We start from the raw sequence: 24,419 nt of genomic DNA on the forward strand, positions 1-24,419 counted from the left end.
CCCAGAGAAAACCTGGAATATACTGAAAACTATAAGAAGATAAAATACACCTACAATGCCATCCCCAGAGACTTTTTATCTCTGCACGTGAAATCAGAGATCTGTAATGACATCTGGATCACATGAAGTTACACACTTCACTTGTTTCCTGAGATGCAGTATTCTCCAACTACGTGATTTTTACCAGTCACTACCGCCGGGGGAGGGGAAATGCCCAACGAGCCCCTGATCCAGTCCCTGGCCTGTGCCGGTCACTCCAGACATCATCTCTCATCTAACCACCCAGGGAGTTAGGGCTACTCGTGTCCAGATTTCACAAATGTGAGAAAGCTGATGGATTCCATAATTTGTCCAGAATCACAGTTAAAAACGAGCAGAGGCCAGAGTTGAACACACGGCTGTATGGCTCTCTTAATGGACACGGGGCAGTTCATTCATTCATTGCTCTACCGGACACTTAAATAACTTCTAATGATTAACTACTGTAAGTGATGCCCTAATGAGCACTCTTATATACAAGGCTATTTCCTTAACATAAATTCCTTTAAAAATGTATTTCCTTAAAAAAAAAAAAAATAGACCCAGTGACACTGCTGGGTGAAAAGCCACAAGCTTCGTTGAGGTTTTTGATGCGGGTGGCCCGACGATTCTCCAGATGTGTGCCCACCTCCGCCTCCCTGGACCCTCCTATCTGACTCCGGAACTGCTCTGAGGACGACTGAACCCCCTCCACTGTGTGCTGCACACACCAATGGCTCAGCTGAATCCCTGCCACTCCCGCAGGCCCTCCTGGACGAGGGGGGACTCATTAAAAGGCACAAGAGCTGTGTGTGTTGGCCCCTGGGTGTGCTGTCACGTCGACGTGAAGGGTCTCCATGCATCAGCACAGAATGGCTCTGTCAATTACGGCGGCAGTCCCGGACAGCAAGCAGGCACCGGGGACGGCACGCATTCCTGTCCTTGGCAGAGGGGGGCCAGATCACAAATGTGTGTTCTGATGGTTTTTCTCTCGCCGACGGCTCGGGATGCACTGGGTAGGCGTGATGGAGAAAGCAGGCCTCTCCGTGCCGCCCTAGGCACAGACGGCCCGAGAGCCGACGCACCAAGCAGGCTGGGCGGCTGCTAGCTGTGGTGGCGTGGCGTCTCCAATTGATCACGACTGCTCGAGTGGACCCTGGTTACTTCTGCGGTTGTAACCTCCCCCAGCCTGGCAGCTCCAGCCGCCCTTCTGCACGGAGACCCATTAGTACTACGTTCTCCTCAGCACAGCCCGATTCCACGCCTCAGAAATAAAGGAGACGGGATGTGTCTGTGTGTCGCCAGCTCAAAACGCAGCTCTAGCGCACAGGCCGGCTCGGCTCTGTCAATGCTGGGCCTCGTTTCCACGGAGCGGTGGCCCCCAGGGACCCATCGGCTTTCACAAACCAGTGCTGTTAAATGCCCCTGACGTGCTGCGTCCCACAGCCAGCATCAATTTCCTGGGCAGCCGGGCCTCTCTGGCAGGTTGAGGGAAATGGCACAGGCAGAATTTATCAGAGCCTCGAGCACAGCGAGGGACCCTCCCTTGGGGACAATCAGAGGCTTCCCACGGACCCCTCATGCACCCTCATGCTCAGGGCCCCGGCCAGACCTGCAAGCTACTCTTCCTGGGTGATGCGCCACAGAAAGGGGCAGGGCAGTCCTTAACCAGTGCTCTCAAGAAAGCCTGCACTGGTCTAGAGAGCTGGGCTTCACCACGCAAGCACCCAAGCTTTTAAAAATGAACTGTTTTGGGACACCTGGCTGGTGCAGTCAGTGAAGCGTCTGACTCCTGGTTTTGGTTCAGGTCATGATCTCAAGGTCATGAGACTGAGCCCCATGTCAGACTCCCTCTCCCTCACGTGCATTCTCTCTCTCCAAAGTGAATAAATAAATCTTTAAAAATGAACTGTTTTTCATGGCCATCTGAAACGAGGGTGCAACTTGGTGGCTAGGCAATGCGTCTAAAAATCTGAACTTGTTTCCAGAATGTAAACATCAGGAAAGATAACAAACAACACGGATCTGTGGCTCCTTCTGAACAATCAGGAGTTTCTAGCAACTCTGGACCAGCAGTCCCACGTAGCAGCTGTCCCTTCAGAGATGCCAGCACAGCCCCCGCCACTCCCCGATGTCCCCCCACGCTGAGGCTGTGAGGCAGGCGGCATCCATCGCCAGAGTGCCATGATGGTTTCTCTTACACCCATCCTGCCCAAATCCGAGCCCATGACCCCGGCACCTCCCAACATCTGCCTGGGGCTGTAAAGGACAGCAAGTGTGCACTGTGCACCCCTTTCTCGGGGGAAGTGCCACTTGCTCTGCCTTCTGTAAAGGACAGCAAGTGTGCACTGTGCACCCCTTTCTCGGGGGAAGTGCCACTTGCTCTGCCTTCTGTAAAGGACAGCAAGTGTGCACTGTGCACCCCTTTCTAGGGGGAAGTGCCACTTGCTCTGCCTTCTGTAAAGGACAGCAAGTGTGCACTGTGCACCCCTTTCTCGGGGGAAGTGCCACTTGCTCTGCCCTCTCAAGAATTAAAAGCAGGGTCATCTCTGGGGATGAGAGGAGCTCTATCAGACACCTGCATTTTATACATGACAGCAAGTGACCAGCCATGGCCTGGGGTGCGGGGCTTCCTGCCTTCTTTCAGAAAAGACAGGAGTGAGCTGCCTCCCAGCTGTGATTTGTCACGGATGGCCGAGGCAGCCCCAAGTCAGCTGGGAGCCCGCACTGTAGAACTGGCCTGGCGAGCCCTTCCCCGATGCAAGGGGCTTCCTGTCACCTTTCGTGATTGAGTAGGCCCCAAGCATCTCAAAGGCCTCCCAGGACAAGCATCTCCGTCCAGCAGTTTATAGCGTCAAGCTCCATTTTGAACCACAGAATATCTAAGACGCTTGGGAGCCTGACTCACCCCCTATGTTTGACAGGATAAATGCAGAAGTGGAGCGTCTCTGGGGTCCAAAGGTCCTGGGGTTGCCCCCTAACTCTGCTGCTCCCTGGCTGGGGGGCTGCGGGCAAGGCCTGTTACCTTGGCCTTTGCCTCCTCCTCTGCCATGGGGCAGGAGCTGTGGGTTCACCATGGGACACGCGCAAGAGATGAGGGGATCCACCTCAATGTTACCGGAACCTACAGGTGCCACCCCAGAGTGAAGCACCCAACCAGCTGTCAACAACAAGCCCTCGTCTCCAGTAAGAACCAGGGCAGTCTAACAGTCATGACAGAACTGATGAACCACGACAGCGATGATGATGGGACACGGCAGATAGCTCCTGGACCCAAGATCCTGTCCTCTGAAGCCTTCATTTAAGATTCTGTTTCGTAAATACAGACTGAGAGTGGGCTGCTCTGTGGGGCCGTGATTCTGCACGATGGCCACAGGCTTTCCCGTCCCGACGCTCTAGACCCACGTCTCTGCATCTGGAGGCCAACTCCCCTCCTTCTCCCCAGAAATCACAGGATGAATGTGATTTTTTTTTTGTCCTGCAGACATAAAAGCAACAATGTCAGAGAACAGCTGGGGAGGCTGCAGCACAGAGACACTCTGACTGGGTGGGCTGAGTCCCGGGCTGCCCCCTCCAAGTTTCTGGGAAGGTCAAGGTCCCCAAGGGCAGTAATGTTAAAACGCAGTTTATGGAGGCAGGAGGGATACACCTGGAGAGGGTCAGGGACACAACCAGAACTGAGGATGGAACAAGTCACTGCTCCCTAGTACCTAGTACTCATTCCCTAGTACTTAGAGATAGAAGGTAAGTGGCAAATGACCTCATCGGGGCATGCAAATATATGTTCAGACAATTTGAGATCTATACTCAAAGAGATCAATACAACAGGTCACATGTGTATTAACAGACTCTTTAGATGCTATGAGTCACCCCCAGTAACTTGGTAATGAAATCCCAGGACAAAAAAGAAAGATCCATCAAAAGCCTCATCTCAAGCCAACCAGGCAGCAAGTGCTGCAGAAACAGGCGCCCATGGCCTCGTGGACGCAAGCCGCACTCCTTGCCCAAGACCCTCCTGACCAGGCACCGCCCTGCCAGTCACCTCCTGCAGCAGACCGTGTCCTGGCTGCTGAGTTGTCTCAACCAGCTCTGACGCCCGCATGCCCCTGGAGCCAGGAGGGCAGAATGTGACAGTAATGTCTGGGGGAAGGAACTGGACATTAGAGACAAATAGAAAGCAGCAAAAGGCAGAGTACAGAGCAGAACACAGCCAGTACCCAGCAAGTCCACCACAGGTCCCACGAGCCGGGGCTGGGGGGGGCGCCAGTGGGGACCAGCATGGGATACAGCCGGCTGGCACGGGCCTCGGAGCATGGTAGGATACACAGAGAGGACTGGGCACGGCAGTCTAGGGCAGCAGAGCTCGAGCAGGGCCGTGTCTGTGTGTGGGGCAGCACTAACGCAGGCCTGCCTGGGGCTGGGCATCCCCGAGTAGGTTGCGTCGGGCCCCTGCCCCAGGGCTGAGACACACTGCTTTCTCAGTACGCTGTGGGCCTGGCCAGGATCCCTGCGAATCTGCTTCCCACCAGTGTCGTCACTCCCCAACACAGTCCGTGTCCTACCCAGGGGAAGGGGGAGCTGTTGGTCTCCAGCTGGCTGGCCCCTCAGCTGCTTCCACACTGGGCCCCAGCTCTTAGGTATGTCCACGTGCGATCTCGGTCTGGCTAGGGAAATGTGCCATGGGAGGGCCCCATCCAGCTGGTCCTGCCAGGCTGGGGGTGGACCCCAAGCGGCAGGTGCCGACCTCTTGGTGCTTATGTTCTACCTAGCACTGACCCACACATGGTGTGGGGGTTGTAACAGTGCCCAGGGACCGAGCAGAGAGGCCTCCCTGTATGCCCGGCGTGGCTGCAGTGTTGGGGACCTTGGTCCCCCACGGAGACCACAGGGGGGCATGGCTGTGCTCTCATCTCTGCCCCAGCCCCATCCCATCAGCAGTGGAAGTCAGGGACAGCCCCCTGTGACTGCCTGGATCTGGGACAGATGCAAAGCCCCAGAAGGACAGTCATCCACATACCCAGGCCACATGCCACCACTGGGCAGCCACGCTGGGAAGTAGATTAAAGCCAGGGGACGAACAACTGCACTGCACCCCACGGGCCTCTCAAAGTCTGGGGCTTTTCTGGCAGCAGCATGTACAACCAGCCGTGGCTACAGAGAGGATCCCCCAACATGTGAAGGCCCAGGCTGAGCCAGGGGGGCATTTAGATGAGACCTCCCAGAGACATCCTCCCTCTGGGGAGCTCAGCAGCCACAACCCAGGTACCAGAGGCCTCCAGCCACTGAGTCAGGGCCACTGGCCAGGCAAAGGGGGCCTCTTCAGGGAAGTCTGAGGTACACACATCCCGCCTGCACTCTCTGAACGAGGGCACTGCTGAGGTGGTGGTGGCCGAGAGGTGGTATCCCACAGCAGGCAGCCAGGCAATGGCAGGGAGAGGAAGGGGGTATCAGCACAGAGGAGTGAGGGAGGCCTCAACGGCTCAGCGAGGAGTCGGCTGCTACTGACCTCGTCTGTATACTGGATGTCATCCACGGCATACTTCTCCTTGAAGTACTCCTTGGAGTGGATCCTCAAAGGGAAACACAAGGAATGCCAGGGTCAGGGTTTGGCCATACTCAGCACAGGCTGCCTTCCCACCCCCAAGCCCAGACCATAAAGCCCCGGGCCCAGCCCTGCCCTGACACAGACTTGGGCAGCAAAGGGCACGGGGCCACAGAGTGAATGCTGAACCACACCTGCTTCCCCTGACCTCCCCCAGCTGACCTCCACTCGTCCTTGGAGCCCATGACCCTGGCCACCTGCAGTAAGTATCTGCAGACCAAACTTCCCCCTCCACCACCAGTGAGAGCCCACCGGGCAGCCAGCCAGCATACCCTTTGGGGCATGAAATAACCTGCCTCCCAGGAGCTCCCCCATGGAGGCTCTTTAGAGGAAAGTTTTTAAATTAACATTTTAAAGAAGTCAATATCAGTATTACTCATTGTGATGAGAAACATTCAAGCTTACTCATCATCCCTGAAAAATCAGCCATGAGAAGACAGAGACAAAGGGAGGAGGAGGTTGGGCCACCTCCCAAAGGGCTCCCGGTCATGGTCGCAGTGCAGCATGGACTCCCTAGCCTCCCGGTCAGTGACTGAGTTGATGTCACTGCTGGTGACAGGGCTCACACGAGGTGGAACACTAGCCATGAGGGGAGGGTGTCACCAGCCAAGTCTAATGACGCACACACGCCATCCTGCGCCATCCCACGCCTAGGCACCACATCAGCATGGGGGCATATGCCCCCAGCCCGCCTGTGATCACATGGTATTCTAGTCACCAAGTGTTAGATCCGAAAGAGGCCTCAGGAGAAAACAGCAGATGGTTCTCAGCCTGTGCTTCCTGGACTCTCAAGGGTGAGCAGATGACGGGGGTGAGGGTGCCAAGGACAGGGTGCCTGGGGAGGCCCAGAGGGGACAGGGGAGGGAGTACACTTCCAGACTTGGAGATGACCACCTCCAAGAGTGAGCTTCCTGTGCCTGTGAGACACCAGTGACCAAAGTCACTGGCCGGTAAAGAGAAGCCCACTCCCCTCCCTGAGCCCTGCACCACTCCCCTCTCCACTCAAGCATGCATCAGACAGATCGTGGCCAGGAAGCAGGCAGCATGGACCAGGGAACAGATGGGCGGGCCTTGGAGACCAGCAGGGAGCTCAAAGCCACACGCAGCGAGCACCCTTTTGTCTTCTCTGAAGGGGGCACTGGGTGTCAAGCTCTTGCTGTTATTAAGTTTGCACAATGCAGTCACATTAGCTTCCACGTCCGAGACAGGACTCAAAAGTTAAATGGCCAAAGTCTGGCAAGGCCATTAGCACAGCCTGAAACAGCTACAGGGCAGAACGGATGATAAACACCTCACCCGGATGCTGGAGGCCCGGTTCTCTGTCTACCACGGACAGCTCACTGAGCCTTGGCGACTAAGTGGTGACACTCTCAGCCATGCACAAAAGCACATGCCAGAAGGGTGAGGTGGGGCCACCGGTGTCCTCACCACCACGTCCACCCTCGACTGCACCGGCTGTGGTCCTAGCTCCAGGACAGACGCCCCACATCCTCAGCAGGTCTCCAACCCACCTCTGGCCCCATCACTTCGTCGCTTGCAGCTGTGACAGGCATCCAAAGAAAACTGCCAGAATATTTTGGAAGTGCCAAGAACCTGCTTTTGAGGGATGCTCCATACAGGGGGGCATCTCAGCCACCCCCCCAGGGAATGTGTGCCTGCCTGCCTGCCTGCCTTGCCCAGGAGTCTTGGCGGTCAGGCCTCTGCACAGACCTAGACTTGAGATCCGGGAACGTCTCCGTGTACTCAGCCTGAGGTCAAGATCTTCACAATGTGGAAGCAGAGGAGATAGGAGGAGGAGGGGTAAAGGCTAGGCAAACACCAGGTAGCTGTGATCTGTGGGTGGCCCCGGGGCTGCACACTCGCCTGTCCAGCCCTCGCCTGCCAGCCACAAGCCATCCACTTGCCACAGGAGCCAAGGAGCAGCCAGGGCCAGCCAGCCCAACCGCTGCCACCCTGATTATCTGGGAGGAAGTGAGGGCGGGTGCCAGCCCCCACCATGTGCCCCTTGCCCTCCTCAACGAGGTTGAAGGACACAGTCCAGAACACCCACTGGGCCTCAAGGGCCAAAATCACCCAATTACCACAGGCCTGGTTCTCAACAGGAATGACCACTTGACAGATATAATCTGAAAAGCTGTGAGCATCTTTTTTTTTTTTTTTAAGATTTTGTCAGAGAGAGAGAGCGAATGGACAAGCAGGGGGAGTGGCAGAGGGAAAGGGAGAAGCAGACACCCCGCTGAGCAGGGCGCCTGATGGAGGACTTAATCCCAGGACCCTGGGATCATGACCTGAGCCGAAGGCAGATGCTTAACCGACTGGGCCACCCAGGCGCCCCAAGCTGTGAGCATCTTTTCTGGCACTTTGCATGCCTTTCTTTACAAAAAGGCAAAGATGATTACGTTTTGAATACTACTTATTTTTCTTGTTTGGGGGCTAATTATAGTAAAAATAGTTTAAATGTCACCCGAAGGGTTAAGCCAGCCACCAGAGGCTCCGCAGCCATGATCCGGGAGGGGTGACTGAAGAAGGAGCGACACGCCCACAAGAGCCATACAGAACCAGCAGGAAAGGTCACCGGGCAGCTACAGACCCACTGAGCGCCAGGCTGGTGGCAGCCACGTGGAGGGCCTGCACCCTGCCCTGCCTGGAGTCTGCGGTCCAGCAGGGCAGTACATGCCACATCCCACCATACTGGAGATCCGGATAAAGCCAGTGGACTGGGAAAGAGTGGGTCAAAGGGGACGTGGACCCCACCCCAGAAATCCTCCCTTCAAAGGGAAGGGACAGCTTTGGTGGCAGAGAGGAGAGAGCGCCCCACTCAAAGGCGTTTGTGCCTTCGCCGCCAGCAGCTGGGCCCGGCACGACTTAGAGCAGGCCTTTCCCAGAACTCAGGGTCAGGGTCGACACACTGAGCAGCAGCACCCAGTGCGGGGCCTCCTGTGGGAGAGACGTTAAAGGAATGCGCGTGGTGTGGGCACGATGGAGCCCTCGAGAATATGAAATTGCCAAGCACAGGTCTTGCCGGCCAGCTGCCCACCTGTGTGTGGTTCATGAATAAATAACAGGACCAAATTACAGCAGTCACCATCAATTTCCAGCGGCCAGAGTCGCCTTCAGCTGCACACAATGCCGCTGCCTCTCATTCTGCTCCCAGCACAACGCCGCCGCTCACTCCCGAACGGAGGTCGGCAACCACTTCCAGAATCCAGAGGCTGGTCAGAGAAAAGCAGATCTCTCCACAGCAATGCCGGTGCCAGGTCCTGAGGACCACAACCGCGACTGAGGGGCCGCTGCACGGCGGGGGGGAGGAGAGCACGAGGGCTCCGGAGGTGATCAAAGGAGGCCTGTGGTCAGCAGAGCCAGAGCCCCGGGACAGGTGCCTGAGGATTCCAGCACCTGCCCAGCCAGGAGGCCAGGCTCCTCCGAACCGCCTGCGTGAGGAGCCAAAGGAACTCCCGCAGAGTCCTCAGGAAGGCCCGCACCTTCCTCAGTGCCCCACCACAGTGCCCACCCTGTAGACAGAGGGAGACGGGGCGAGGCCACCGGGCGGGCGGAGGCAGCCGTGGTCCAGGGGTGTGTGGGGGTGGGGAATGGTGGCTGCGAGAAACCACACAACAGATGCAACCCCCCACTCCACGTGCACACGTACACACCGCATGCCATACCACACACAGCACCTCAAACCACACTGCACCACGAGTACCCACGCTACACACACCCCGCTCCATGTGCACACGCACACACCACGTACCTGAGATACACCGTGCCGCGTGCACGCCCCGCCCCCGACACATACACACGACACACACACTCCATACACACATGACCACAGCACACTGCACCATACCACACACGTACCCACACAGCATGCATGTGCATGCACACCACATGCACACACCCCACTGCACATATGCACATACACACCACATACCGCGCACACCCAAACCACACACACCATACATACATCACACACACCCACAGCACCATCCCCATAACCACTCCCCCGATACCACACACACACATGCGCGTGCGCATGCACGCGCGCACACACACACACACACACACACACACACACACAAACCAGCTCAGGGCCTCAGGGCCTCAACCCCAGAGAAACTCACTCCTGGGCAGTGCCCTCCATAGGGTAAGCACCCTCCTCCTGGCAAACCCCACATCAGGCATCCTGTCTCACATTCTGAGCCCACCGTCTCAGCCAGGGACAGGAGCAGAGCACAGTCAAGCTGCAAAGGTTCTAGGAGGGTCCCCCAAATTGGCCTAGAGTCACTCACCCTCTATGGGCACTGAAGCTGCCCTGTACTGAGTCACAGAGACAATTTCCTGCCTGCTCAGAGGACCCCAGACACCCCAGCAGCCAAACCTGCCATCAGCTAAGCCAGATTCTGACAAAAATGATGGGAAACACTCACATCCAAAGGCATAAGAATTTTGTAAGCAAAGATTCCAAATGAAAACAAATCAGGAGCTACCACACTCCTGTCCCAGAAAAGGCCTGGGGCGAGGAACAGGCCAGGCAGCAGGCTGCCCACGGGCCCCTCGGCATCTCCTACCCGACAACAGGACCCTGCCCTTTATGCAGGAAGCGGCAGATCCGCAGATGGGAGTGCTGTTTCCCTGGACGGCTTTGGAGTGCGGTATCTGCCAGATGGATTCACAAAAGCCATCAGATAGAGACTCAAAAGGAAGCTGAGGAGCTGAAGGTCAAATGTTCAGTCTGGTGGGTTTTGATTGCAAAGGCCAGGTAATCCCAACAGCCTCGCTCCCGAGCCCTATTGATTATGAGAGTGTCTGGAAACAGCCACGCGCAATCAGATCTGGCCACTCCCCAACTCCAGCCCCAGACAACCAACCCCTTCGCCACTGTCCCTTTGTAACTGAGCCTTCTCTCCCAAAGGCTCGGGACATGGGGACCAGGAGAGGGACACACCAGAGCAGGAGAAGGCAAAGGCCTCCCGGGTGGCCACAGTGGGGAGGCAGGTCTGCAGGAGACAAGGGTCTAGCTCTCTGCCTTGGAGCCGGAAGGCCCCCTGGGACCGACCTGCTCATTCTGGCCTGCCCGGCGTGGAGCCTTTCCAACAGGGAGACCCATACTGCAGACCCATCTCTACACTCCAAGGTCACACAAGCCTCTATGTCCACACCAGCCAATCAGCTGGCTCAGCAAAGCAGGGCCAAGCTAAAGGAGAACTTTTTTGGTAAAGATTTATTTATTTATTTTAGAGAGAGAGAAAGAGAGAGAATGTGTGGGCATGAGCAGGGGGAGGGGCAGAGAGAGAGGGAGAGCGAGAATCTCCAGCCGACTGCCCACTGGGCATGGAGTCTGACGCAGGTCTCAATCTTACGACCCTGAGATCGTGACCTGAGCCGAAATCAGGAGTCAGATGCTCAACTGACTGAGCCATCCAGACGCCCCTAAAGGAGAACTTTTAACAGCGGCCCTGAAAACCAGCCACGGCCAAAGCATAGAACATTATTCCAGCATTACTGAGGATTACACTTCAGAATAGCCAACTGCTAACAGTTGTTCCCTGACCAATCAGGTCCTGGGTTTTAAACCCTCCAGTCAAGTGCCATTTGGCTCCCCAGATGGTGGCTGTGGGGAAACATGGTGAGATTTGCTCAGATTTTCCCACTGGATGGTGGAGTTCCCAAGGCAGGGACAGCCCTCTCCGCCCACAGCCCTGGAAGGATGTCCACCCTCCAGGATAGGCACTCCCCCACTTGATGCAAGGCAAAGCAGCAGACAGAAGAGGAGATGCGCTTGGAGCCTCCCTCCGCCATCTGCAGACAGAAAGGGCAGTGAGGCCCTGCTCAGACCCTCCCCTAGCACCCTATCCATGCCCACGTCTCACAGCGGAGCCCCTCTGCCCGCAGGACTGGCACTCCCAGAGCCAGCAGACGGGGCTGAGGGGCAGCTCAGAGGGCAGCTAGATGGGCACCTAGGTGCTGCCCAGGTGCCAGGGGCCCTGCTATTTGCAGGACTTGCCGCTAGCAGGCAGGGCAGAGGCCACAGCTCTGTGATCACCTTGTGTGAAGGAAGGGTTCTGGAAGAATCCTCTTACCAAGACCAGACCTACACTCCACCAGGAAACTCCTCACCACAGCTGTACCAGTTACAGGGCTTTGTAGCAAACCATACTGATATTTTTCACATTCACGAACTCTGAAGGTTCAGACTTGGCACAGAGCCCAAAGAGGACAGCTTATCTCTGCTCCACGAGGTCTGGGACCTCAGCAGGACTCAAAGGCTGGGGCTTGGAGTCACCCACTCTGGTGGGTGGTCTGGCTGTCAGCCGGGGCCCCACTCCCATCCATGAGGTCCCCCTACATGGGTGAGTGTGGGCTTCCTCACAGCATGGCAGCTGGGTTCGAGGGCAGGTGTCCCATGAGCAAGAACCAGGAGTCTAGCCACAAGACGACCCTGCCACATTCACCCATCAAGGCAGTCACCAGGTCCCAACCCGAGTCAAGCAGGAGGGAGAAGAGGCCAGCTCTCCAATGGCAACAGCCACAAATATTCTGGCTGCCTGTCCCTGGCATCTTTACCACCTCATTTCAGTGTCACAAAGGTAACCATCCCCACAGTGCCCATCACTATGATGACAGCCCCGGCGGTGTCTCACGAGCAGCCTTGTCACTGTCCCACAGATAAGGATTCAGCAGCCACAACAGTGACAAGACCTGCTGTGTGAGGAGGCCATGCCCCGCCATCCGGCCAGCTTCCAGCAAGACTGACCCACGGGACCTGCAGAGGCCACGCCACCACCCGGAACCTGTTTTTCTTTAAAGCAGGGCACATGTAAGGATTCAACCAGGAGTATGATGAAGGCTGACTATCAGGGCTACAACAGGATGGGGAGGCAAGAGTTGGGTGACGTGGAACCACCCTTCCACAAGATGACAGAAGAGGTACCTCTCAGGCCAACAAAGGAGGCTCTGGAGTTTGCACTGAAGGGCTGGTGGGGGAGGCCCTATTCTGGCCCTCTGCACGGAGCAGCTCCCTATAGCAGCCACAGGCCCACCAGCCCACCTGGTAATGAGTGTTCAGGGGCACCAGGCAGCAAGGGCTGCAACTGAGTCATGAGCCCAGAAGAATCACTCTCCAGGAAGAAATGACATGCCGAAGGTGATGAGCATTTAGCAGGATCCCCCGAGTGCCTCGAGCACCCATGGTTAAGTACGGCTTCTGCCTCGGCACCTCTGAGCAGGCACAAGGGGCAGACATGGCCAAGGGCCCTGGAGCTGGTAGGTCACATGGACAATCGGGAGGAGGCCTTGAGCACAGCCCAGGCCCCGGTCCCACACTCCTCACACAGCCTAGAGACACCGCCCTGTCTCACAGGTGAGCTGACTGAGGTAGGGCCTCCATCAGAGCCAGAGACAGGCACAGAGCAGGCATCCAGCAACACTCCATGAGGGATGGGCCTTGCAGAAGGGTCCCAGGCTGCCCTCTCTGACCCGAGACAACCCCCATTGACACCCAAGGTGGGGCCATCTCCCGCTGATGCCACGCAGGAGTGATGGCCCACTGGGGCCAAAGCCTCCGGCATTTTAACAAAGCTGGGAATCCAGAATTTCAAGATTAAGAAATAGTACCTCCAACACAAAGATGACCATAGGCTGTGGCTGCGGCCCCTTCTTCACCAAGGAGGCAAGGATCTGGCCCCAAGCAGGCTGTAAATGGACCCGACCACTGACACTGCCCTTACCCCCACTACTCCTTCCCTCCTTGCCATCACAAGCCAGCCCCCCATCCCACCGCCCTGACCCTAGTGGTCAGCAGACACAGTCACATGGCCCGGACTGCTCCTTACTTTCCCATCCAGGTGGCATAGCTGGCAGGAAGCCTGGGCACAAACAGGGTCGACTTCCCGGTGCCAACATCAATCGTCCCATAGCAGCCTGGATCAGTGACGCCGAATGCCCAGTGAAAGAAAGACTCCTGTGACGGGAACAAGGACCTTGGTTACCCGGTCAGCAGGACAAAAATGTGAGGCACAAGGAGAGAGGTGGGGTGTCAGATCGAGCACCCCAGAGAGTCAGCTCAGGCTCCCTAGCTCTTGGAGCCCATCCCCCACCCAGCCTCACATAGTTCCCCACCTGTGCACTCTGCCCCTCTGTGCCAGTGGCAGGTTGCCCACCACCCCCTTCCAGATTTGGCATGGGCAGCCCAGCTGGCTCCTCCCACCCTGCTCTGAGCCTCCTCTGAGGAAGCACGGTCCATGCGTGTGCCCAAGCCCCACCTCCAACCCTCTCTGGCCACACCCCTCAGGGCCCTGGCCAGGCACCCCAGGGCACACAAGAACACGGGTGCCCACACGACCCACAGGCCCGGTGCAGCCCTACTGCGCCTCTCTGTTGCCCCGATGCCCGAAGGAGGGCAAAATGCCACCTTGACTTAGGCACCCAGGCCAGACATCTGCACGGAAATGGATTCCTCCATTCAGGACTTCTTACTTCCTTCTCCCACCCCCGGGGCAGCTGATGACTTCAGTGTTTAGCAATAAACACTGAGCTCAAATAATGTTATAAAGGTATGAAGTGGAGGAGGATCTCTTCTAAAATTAACCTTGCATAACAGCAGTAAGGGAGCCAAAGGCTGAATTTAGGAGATAGGCTTTTAAACTACAGAATACATAAACCTCAGGAAGCATCAAGACTAGTCAGAAAAAACTTATTGAGACCGCCATGTCTCTAGCAACCAGGGGACTGCAGGCTTGCAGCTGCAAGAACGTGGCACAGGGAAACTTTCCAGCGGGAGCCGCTTTCGACAAAAACACTGCAATCGCTCTCAGCAGCTGACAGCCCATCTGTGTCCTGTGGGGTGGACACAGTCCAGCTGGGGAGGCCACGTCTTGCCGCCCCTCCACACTCAGGTCCCTTTCACGTTTCCCTGCCTCCTCCTGGCCTGGATGCCAGATGGCCATGTCCCCTAGGCTATGCCTGACCCCAGGGAGTTTCAAAAGTTCCCAACATGTCAGGCACCAGCTCTGGGTATGGCAGGGAGAAGAGACAGCCCTATCCTTAGAGTCCAGAGATGGGATTCTAATTAATCCCGGCTCCCCCTCTGGCAAGTCATTTCCTCTCTGAGGCTCAGTTTCATCATCTGTAAAGTGGGTGCAAAGCTGGGATCGATGAGAGTGGGGCCAGCTCAGGGTCTCTCCAGCTTTCTGGGTGAGCCCCTCTGTTGAGGGTCCTTGCTCCTGCTCCTGGAAACTGAGTGATGCCAGTGATTTGTAGCCAAGGCCACCGCATCCAGGCTGGCTTCCTACAGCTAGGCCAACCTCCATCACGCAGGGTTCCAGAACCTCAAGGCGCCCCTAGTCTACTTCCCGGGCAAAGACCCAGTGAGGGTCACAGAGTCAGCAATGGCCAAGCTGGGATGAATGTGTGGGCCTCCCATTCCTGCCCAGCGCCCCGTTCCCATGCCTCCTCCCGGCCCTCTACAGCCCATGTCTTCCCTGCCGCAGGCAGAATCTGGCCCTAGGAAGTCAGGCCTACCCATCTGCACCCATGCCCAGACCATCCCCCTACCACTCACTCCTGTGGACAACCCCCCCACCCCCAGCCTGGAACACCCACTCCCAACTGCACTTATCAGAATTCACCCTGGCTTTCAGGGCCTACACCAAATACCGCCTCTTCCATGAAGCCTTCTTGCCTGCTTGCTGCCCCAGGAATGTCATTTTTCTGTATTCTGACCTAAGAGCTGAGACTGACTGGCATCAGCTCTGCCCCCATCCAGAGCTAGGAGGGCTCTACCCCTCCAGAGTCGGGGCCCCCTGGGTGCCCAGGCCTCGGCCCGCCCTCCGAGAGCTTCTTCAGGGGGGTAAAGTTCCCCAAGGCCCACCAGGCCCGACGCTGGAGGAGGGCGGACAGCCCACCAGAGGCCTGGTGCACACTGAAGGTGCAGGAAGGCAGCAGGGCAGGCTCACCTGGCGGAAGAGGACCCCGGTGTCGGTGCAGTAGCGCTGGGTGTCCTCCCCGCCCTGCAGCAGCACGACAGCGCCGGCCTGCACAGCCGGGTTCTTTCGCAGCCGCTCACACAGGCGCTGCCTATTCAGGGCGAACAGTGCCAGGGGCACCTTCAGGGTTTCATTCCCCAGCCAAAACGAAGGTCTGCAAAGACATAAGCATATGTCGCCACACGGGCTTCTGTTAGTGCCTCCGAGCACATCCACCACCCACGGTCTCAGGTGACCGGAGGGCCGAGCCTGCTGGGGGACCCCCCTCAGTCCAAACTCAACCTGCTTGACCCAGAAACAGTCCCTCCCTGGGTTGCCAAGGACCACAGGGCCTCATTGACCCCACTCTCCCCTGCTGTCCCTGAGCCCTGGACCCAGAGTGGGGATGACGGAAAGCTGTATCCTGCTTCACCAGCGGGCAGGTGAGGCCCCTGGAGGGAAAGCCTGCAATGGTTTGCAGACGCACTCAACGCCTGCCCTCAAGGAGCTTACCATCCATGCGAGAAGGATCTGTGATCTGGCCCAGACAACACTGCATCCCTGCCCTCATGCCTGCATGATATTATCTTCTCTGCAAGTCACAGACCCGGCAGCCCAGGCCAGGACACCCACCTGCCCCCAACGCACATACACAGGACACCCAGTACCAGGGCCCGAGGTGAGTCTGTCTGTGCTGAGGGGACCATGGTGAGATGGACCGGGCAGTGGCAGCCCGAGGGGTGCTGTCCTGGAGGACAGTCATCACTGGAGAGCAGGCACTGAGAAAACAGCTTACTCTCCCAGCACCCACTCCCCAAAGCCCACCTGCCTCTGGCCCCTGCATCCCAAGTCTATTCCCAGGTTGCTCCAGCATCACGTTTCCCTCCCAGGATCACTCTGCATCCAATGTGCAGGAACCTCACCCTCATAAGTAAAAACACTTCCTTTGACTGCCATTCACCTCCAGCAGTTGATTTCTCTCTCCCCTTTGCAGGAAATATCCTTTGCAGAGTCACTCAAGCCCCCCTGTTCTGGTGTCCCAGCGGCCCACGCTCTCCTCAGTCCCCGCCTCGGGCCTCAGCCCACCCCTCCCCGCACTGTAGCCCCTGCCGGGCCACAGTGACCCCCACTTCCGATCTGCCTGTGGCTTCCCAGTCCTCGCCCAGCCTCTGGGCACCCAGGACCCTGGGGACCACTTTTTCCACAGCCCCCGTTCATGCTCAGGCTCTCTATCTCTTTAGCTCCTCCTCCAGCTGGGGGACCCCCATCTCCAGCCTGGACAACCACAGGGAACTCTCCAGGCTCTCTTTGGTCCCAGCCTTCCCCACAGCTTATTCTGCACCCACCCACAAGGACCCTTTACAATGCACATCTGAGCAGGCCCTCCCCTGCCCATCCCCCTCAGCTATCAAGTGCACTTGGAAGAGAGCTACCAGGCACCGAGGGAATCCAACCCCAACTTTGTCTGCAGGGGGATCCCAGCTCTTCCCCAAACACCAGCAACACTCCGTAGGTGCCTGGATGGCTCGTGTTCTCACTTTATCTAGGCCTCTGCAGAAATGGCCGCTCTTCCCAGAAGCTTTCCAGCACTCTGTCCAAACCTTATCCCCTACTCTCCTCACTCCTCTCTAGAGCACACAGCACTGCAAAATGTCACCCTGCTCCTGGTGTCCCCAGGTAAAATGTAAGCTCTAGGAAGGCAGGGACCTTGCCTCCTTCCTGAATGAAGGGGGCAGAGGAGGATGGAGATCAAGTCCCAGCAAGGGTGCTGGGGGCTCAGAAGACCCACAGGCCAGGCCTGGGGGCGGAGGAGGAGTCAGGCAGGCCGGTGTAGTGTGTGCCTGAGGGAGGCCCTACAGGCTCTCCAGCAGGGGCGGGGGTGGGGGTGGGGAGCAGAAGGTACACACGCAGGCCCCGGAGGGCAGGCACGGCCCAGAGCTGGTTCAGGAGAGAGGGCTCTGCCAGGGACCGCATGAGAGCCGGGCAGATGGTATCTCCTGCATTCACTTGGCCATGGGCTCCTCAGAGGGGGTTCGTCAGAGGTAGGGACACGGGAGTAGGTGACACCTCCAGCACATCTTGGCTCCAATGCCACCTTCTCAAGACGGTCTTCCCTGGCCTTCCTTTAAACGTGTAGCTCTCTCCCCTGCCTGGCACTTGCACCCTCCAGATCCACTCTCCCTGCTCTGCCCAGCCCCCCTTCGACCAGCACTTCAATAAGGCTCTGGGTGGATTTAGCTCCTGGGAGGCAGGGCAGGAGACCAGAGAGTGGAGGGAGGACAGAGAATCCATTCCCTGCTCCCTCCCTGGTGGAACCTGGAACCCGACTGGTTGGTGGTCCCTCCCCACAGGACCACAGCTCCCGGGCCTCCCTTCTCCCAGCACCGCCTTCACTGGCTCCCAGCCAGCTTCCCGACTCTTCTCTCCCAGGTCCCCTGAACCTGCCCACAGCACTGTAAACTGATTCTGCATTAAACTCACTTCACCACCCCTTCGAGTGAGGCTCTGCCAGGTCCCAGGCTGAAGTGACAAACACCTCCTAACATAAATGCAGCCAGTGTTTACGGGTGCTCACTGGGGGGGCTGCCTCCATGCCCAAGAACGGAAATCCCAAGAACGGACACAGATCTGGGTCTGCTCTGGTCACTGCTGCCCCAGTGCCTAGCACTCTGCTTGGCACACAGCAAGTACTCGACAAATATTTGCTGAGTGAACAACTGTCACAAAGTGGGGTCACCCACACAGCTGTGCAGACCAGAAATTGCCACATCAGCTCCAGTGTGGCAGGAAGCACAACCCTGGGGCCCAGCCTGGCCAGAAAGGGTGGAGGGGTCGTGCACACCCCACAATATCCGCAGGACTAGAATCCCCCCCGCCCGGTCCCTGGGCATGGGCTGCCGCTCACCATCCCAGAGCGGCTGGACGGGGGCCAGGCCTCCCTCGAGGCCGGGCTGCTTTTTCCCCCACAAGGATCAAAGGGCAGAGGTGGCAGCTCGTAAACATGCCTGCATCCCAGCTGGCCATGCAGTCAGGAACTGAAAGTGCAGCCACCAGCACCTCCGCAGCCCCCCACCCTCTTTCCCCTAGTCAGCAAAGGCCGTGGAGGGGGTGGCCCAGGGGAGAACTTCATCTGCGCACACTCCCCAGGGGCAGAGAGGGGGCAGCGCCAAGGCACTATGGCAGGTGGCGCCGGCCAAAGGGGCCAGAGGCACACAGACTCCATAGCACAACTGGCTGCAAGTGCCCGATTCCAGCCAGCACCCACCCCCTAGCCCTGCCCACCTCATCCCCACCGCTCCTCACCCCTCTCCCTGGCCCTCTCTCCTTAAACACACCGGACACCAGTTCCACCTGGCCTGCCACCATGCCAGGTGGCTCTCAGAAGGGCTGGGCTTCCTCTCGTCCAGAACCTTCTGAGAGGCCTCCATGCCTCGGCGCACCTGGACTGGGACCTTCCGGCCCAAGGGCCAAGCAGCCCAGGTCAAGACAGGACACGTGCTAAGAATACTCTCTGGGAGCATCAGCTGCTACTGTGAAGAAAATCTGCAATGGCACCTAAGCCCCGGGGGGCTCAGCCACGACAGAGAAGAGCAGGCCAGGCGGGCCGATGCGCTGCAGTCACTCCTTACGGCAGGGCACCCCCAGAATCAAGGTTCATAGAGACACACCCTTTGATTTCTCCCAGGGTAAACCAAACGCCGTGAGGGAAGATCGGGGCCAGAGCCAGTGCAGGTGACCTCCCCCAAGCTCAGCAAAAGGAGCACCAATAAAACACCTCCACCCGCTTTCCGCTGGCGCTATCGCTGACACCCAAAACTCAGAAGGCAAAAGCCAGGCCGTCCCCAAGTGCCGGTGTAAATGAGACAATGGCTGAGGAAGATGGCAGGGGCCTGAAGACTGGCTCTGGGGCAGAGAGACCCAGAGAACAAGCTCCAGCCCCCAAGGGCCAGCACAGCCCTACCAACCGCCAGGGCCCGGGAAGCAGCCAGTGACCACAAGTGGGGCTGGCCTCAGGGAAAGTGTGATGCTGCCGCCCCTGCGACCCATTCCTGTCCCCCTAAACCAGTGCTGAGCACCCCCTCCTCGCCTGGTGGCCACACGGAGGGCTCGCACCCAAGGCCCGTGGGGGTTCACACCTAGAATTGAGGGAGTCCATCTACTTGGATGGGAAAAAATGATATTTTTATGGGCTTTAACCTCTCATCCCAATTTGCATTTTCCTCGATTATTAATGTCAGCAACTAACCACGGCAGTATCAGCAACATATGTATCTGTCACCGACAAGATCACAGGCATTTTCCTATCACGTCACTGATGTCACGGTAGCTCAAAATGTCACTCTCGTTCATTACTGCTTCAAAATGAAGGTGGTTATTAGGCCTGCTGCTTTTATTACTTAACAGGTTAACAAAGAACCATCTATTACTATACTGTAAATGTATTAACATTTTGATAGCTATATTTCAATACAATTGGTTTTCCTTGTAATCCTCTGTGTTTTATTTTATGCATTTAAAAACATCACGTTGAGGGGCGCCTGGGTAGCGCAGTGGGGCGCCTGGGTAGCACAGTCGTTAAGTGTCTGCCTTCGGCTCAGGACGTGATCCCAGCGTTCCGGGAACGAGTCCCACATCGGGCTCCTCCGCTGGGAGCCTACTTCTTCCTCTCCCACTCCCCTGCTGTATTCCCTCTCTCGCTGGCTGTCTCTCTGTCACATAAATAAATAAAATCTTTAAAAAAAAAAGATCACGTTGAGAAGGGGGCACAGGCCTCACTGATGCACATGGGGTCCACGGCACAGACAAGGACAAGGTCCCTGCACTAGAATGTGAGGCCACTTCTAGATGGGGCCATGCTGCTAAGCTCCCAGCAAAAAATGTCAGCCAAGGACCTCCTGCTTCCTCACCCTCAGCCTCCAGGTTGGGCCAGGCACCGAGCCCACTGGCTGACTGTCAGCAAGGACAACCCACTCACCCTAGCTGGAAGGGTCAGGGGGGCTAAGCACACACAGAGACCGAGAGAAAGAGAGCTATGTGGAGTCAGGACCAAGCCTGGAAAAGGGCCGGGAAGGGCAAAGGGGCACTCGGTGGCCAGCCCACCTCCCACAGACCCACCCTTACCACTCCACCAGGGTCAGCCTGACACCTCTTCCCCAGGAGCACAAGGTTCACATCAGGGTGGGGATAGGATTTGACCCTGAACTTGACTCCTCAGGTTACTTTCTCTCCTGAAAAACACTGACTCTGGTATGACCTATGACCCAACAGGTTCATACCCAGGGCAGCCCACCTGCATCTCCTTGCTGGCAAAGAAAGGCCCTCTGGGGAGCAGCTCCCTGGGAGCCACTCAGTTAAAAAATATACAGGAGTTTTGGGGCACCTGGATGGCTCAGCCATTAAGCGTCTGCCTTCAGCTTGGGTCATGATCCCAGGGTCCTGGGATTGAGCCCCGCGTCGGGCTCCTTGCTGGGCGGGAAGCCTGCTTCTCCCTCTCCCACTTCCCCTGCTTGTGTTCCCTCTCTCGCTGTGTCTCTCTCTGTCAGATAAATAAAATCTTAAAAAAAAAAATTACAGGAGTTTCTTCATCCTACTCAGAATTCTGTCCCCCTCCCACCCACATTCTTCCTCAATCACTGAGAACCTCCTTGCAAAGCAGGACAACACACTGGACTAATTTAGAGTAAATCCCCCTTTTTTTCCTTAGGCACCATGTTACCCAGCACAAATCACAGGTGGTCACATGGCCCTGGAGGTACAAACTGAACTGGTCCCTGGGCTTCAAGGATGCCAGCAGAGGCAGGAAGGGAAGCAACATCTCAACCATGACTGGCAGGTGTGCTGCCACGGAAAAGCATCCCACCAGAGGAAAAACCTGGGATTCTCTATAGAGTTCTGAGCAGGAAGCTTGTATCGCCAAGTCAGGAGGGCAGGCGGTCAGTAAAGGTTTCTAGGAGGAGGAATCATCATCTCAGCTGGCCTGCAAGTATGTGCAAAGTTACATCACAGGCCAAGGGCACTCCAGGGCCAGCAGGTAAGGGGCACAGGAAAGAAGAGAAAGGAAAAAGCCATGTGGCAGGTCTGGCTGCAGTGGATAAGTCTCAACTCTGACCATGGAAAGCTCAGGCATGGCTCAAAGAGAAGGTAGGGGTCCCTCCCACCAAGTGTCATGGGATGAGGGGTGGAGGGTTGGGGGAGGACTTCAGAGCAGACCCTCTGGGGGCTATGGGACCCTCCATCTCATACTTGAAGCTCCTGCCCAAGCTGGCAGGACAGAGCAGGATCAACCCTGAAACACTCCCCAGGGGAGCTTCTCGTTGCATCTGGAGTTTCCAGTTGAATCTGAGATACTAGTTTAGGACTTCCATTGCTCCCCAAATCACACTCCAGTCACCTGAGACTTTCACAGCCTCCCCTGACCCACGCTCTGGTAGGACTCTACAAGCACCCAAATCCGACTCCCAGGGGAGGCCATGGTCATAACTTGATGGCATAGTGCCTCATTATGCCTGACGACTCTGATCTATCAGAGTGTGCAGATGGGCAAAGAACTTTGCTGGAAACACACTCAAAACCTCCTCCCTTTAAGAAAGCTGCTAGGGTTTGACCTCAGATTCAAAGTGTCCAGCAGGGCGGCCCCCTACTAGCTTGGGATGGCCCTTGCCAAGGAGGCCCTGTCAAGCTCTGGAAACTACCTGCACTTTCAATAGTGCACCTCTCCAAGAATTCTGTCATTCTGTGTCTCCCCACTGCCCCACCTCCTGCCATGGTCCAGAGGATCAGCTTTGCTGTAAGAACCCTCCTTCCAGGATTTGGCTAGGTCCAGGCTCACCCCCATCCAAACAAGGAGTCTGGCTCCTCTGTGCCTTCAGGAGAGCCGGAGGCCAGTATGGAACCCCCTATGACCACCTGGCCAGCCCAGATATAAAGACAACAGACCTGCATCTGGGCAACTGGCCTACACCTATTGCCCCCTCTGCTCTTTCAGGCAGGGTCATAGGCTGGGTTCAAGGATCTGACCCTGGGTTCCTTAACACTCATCTAGGACTTCACATGCATAGTTCTCTGCCTGAGGGGCACCCAAGGACTGGCACACATGTCATCCAGGGATTGAAGCCTACCCACACTCTCCCCTGAGCTCAGAACCCATGCCCCTCTACGGCGCACACCAAACCAGAGGCAGACAGGTGGATGGCAGGTGCCATGTGTCCATCTGCCCCAGTGGCCTATGAACACCTAAGGGTAGGCCCAGTGCTGTCCCTGGAATACAGCAGGTGCCCACTGTTTCCTAAGCTCTCTCAACCTGGAGGCCACCGAGAGGCCATTTCCTGTTGCCATTCTCCCCAGAGAGATGCAGTCAGCCCACTGGTTCCACCATTCTGATCTCAGTTCCCAGCCTGGCATCTAGGGCAGTGCCCCCTCTCTACCACTTCCCCTCCTAGCCCGCAGCACCACCAGGCCCATAAGCCATACCCATCATTGGGCCTCCCTTTGAACTCACACACAACCCAGAGGAAAGATCATCTAAGGAGCACAGCTGATTAGATTAAAACCTGTGGATGGCTCCAACCCCTCAGGACAAAGTCTGGAGAAGCCAACTGGGACACCACGCCCTCCAGCACAAGGATGCACCCCATTCTCCCCCATCCCCAGCACAGTCTTAACTCCCAACCTTTGTCACTCACCCTTTGCTCAGATGTTCCCTCCTCTGGGACACTCTCCCCAACGCTTCAGTGAACCCACCTCTCCACATTTCCTGCTACCAGAACCATTCACCCATTCTTTCCTGCAGCAGAATTTAGGAAGCACCTACTGTGTGCAAGGCACTTACCAGTGAGACCCAGGAGTGAACCAGGGAAAGACCCTGACCCTACATGCCAAATGAGAAGACAAGAAACAAGTAAAATAAATGTACTATATAGTTTATCAGAAGGAGATAAGGACTGCAAAACGTAGGATAGATACTATGGGAAGGCTTCTCTGAGGTGACGTTTGGGCCCTGAAGGAAGCGGGGACGTGCCCTTCTCAGACACAGCCTCCTCCCAGGAGCTCTCGGTGCAGAGCACCCGGCAACGCTGTCGGCCCGCCTGAGGGGCGTGGCCGTGAACGCGCCTGCAAACCGAAGCCCCCACCTCGGCCACACGGCGGGGCCGCCACGCGCGCGGGTGGGGCCTGAGCGCCAAGGTGGCCCCGAGGACCACGGGGCAGCGGAGAGGGGAGCTCAGCCGCCCCTGACTCGGAGCGCTCTGCCAGCCGCCCGGCGCTCGGACGCCGGCCCCGCGCGACAAAGCGCGCCGCCCGCGGCCACACAGCACGACCAGCAGGGCCGCGGCCCGGCAGCGGGGGCTATCAGCCTGGAGGCCTAGGCCCCCTCTCCGCGCCGCCGGCCAATGGCCAGGGACGGGAGCAGTACTCACCCGGTGGCCGCCGCCATGTTCACCCAGCACCAGCGTCACGTGAAGTGAGGCATCAGCTGAGCCCGGCCGGGTCCCCCTGCGGGGGGCGGGGCCGGGGCGGGGCCGAACGCCCACGCCCCGCCCCCTCCAGCGTCCAGCTCCGCGAGACCCGTGGAGCAGAGCCCTGGAAGCCGCGGGGGGCGGGGGGGGGCCGAACAGAGGCCTTTCCAGAGTAAGGGAGTGTCCCTAGGCAATGGATACCTCATCTCAGCACCCCACCCCTCGGGGGAGGACACCCCGGGAGAGAGAGTCTTTGACCCAATCTAGGGGCAGGGCAGAGGTGATAGCTGTAGCTGAAGAAGGAAAATGACTTGACCAAAGGCCAGGGCTATTGGAGTCACCAAAAAGTTCAGTGTCCAGGAGACGGGGTGTGGGAGTGAGAGG

General features: G+C 57.4%; 1 protein-coding gene across 3 annotated transcripts in view; it reads right to left on the reverse strand.

Annotated features, from left to right (window-relative positions):
* PEPD (peptidase D) overlaps window positions 1-24,083 on the reverse strand; it is a 113,318-nt gene extending 89,235 nt beyond the window's left edge. The window contains exons 1-4 of one of the 3 annotated variants that reach the window (XM_026484297.4): window positions 23,997-24,083; window positions 15,574-15,757; window positions 13,453-13,580; window positions 5,525-5,588 (exon numbers count right to left, since the gene is read on the reverse strand). In XM_026484297.4, the coding sequence (XP_026340082.1) occupies window positions 5,525-5,588; window positions 13,453-13,580; window positions 15,574-15,757; window positions 23,997-24,013 (393 nt within the window). In that variant the 5' untranslated portion in view covers window positions 24,014-24,083. The remainder of the gene's footprint in view (window positions 1-5,524; window positions 5,589-13,452; window positions 13,581-15,573; window positions 15,758-23,996) is intronic. The other 2 variants (XM_057314316.1, XM_057314317.1) reach the window with 2 other exon arrangements.
* Window positions 24,084-24,419: the final 336 nt, after the last annotated feature.

The sequence above is a fragment of the Ursus arctos genome, unplaced genomic scaffold (assembly GCF_023065955.2).
Source record: "Ursus arctos isolate Adak ecotype North America unplaced genomic scaffold, UrsArc2.0 scaffold_19, whole genome shotgun sequence".
Lineage (NCBI taxonomy): Eukaryota > Metazoa > Chordata > Mammalia > Carnivora > Ursidae > Ursus > Ursus arctos.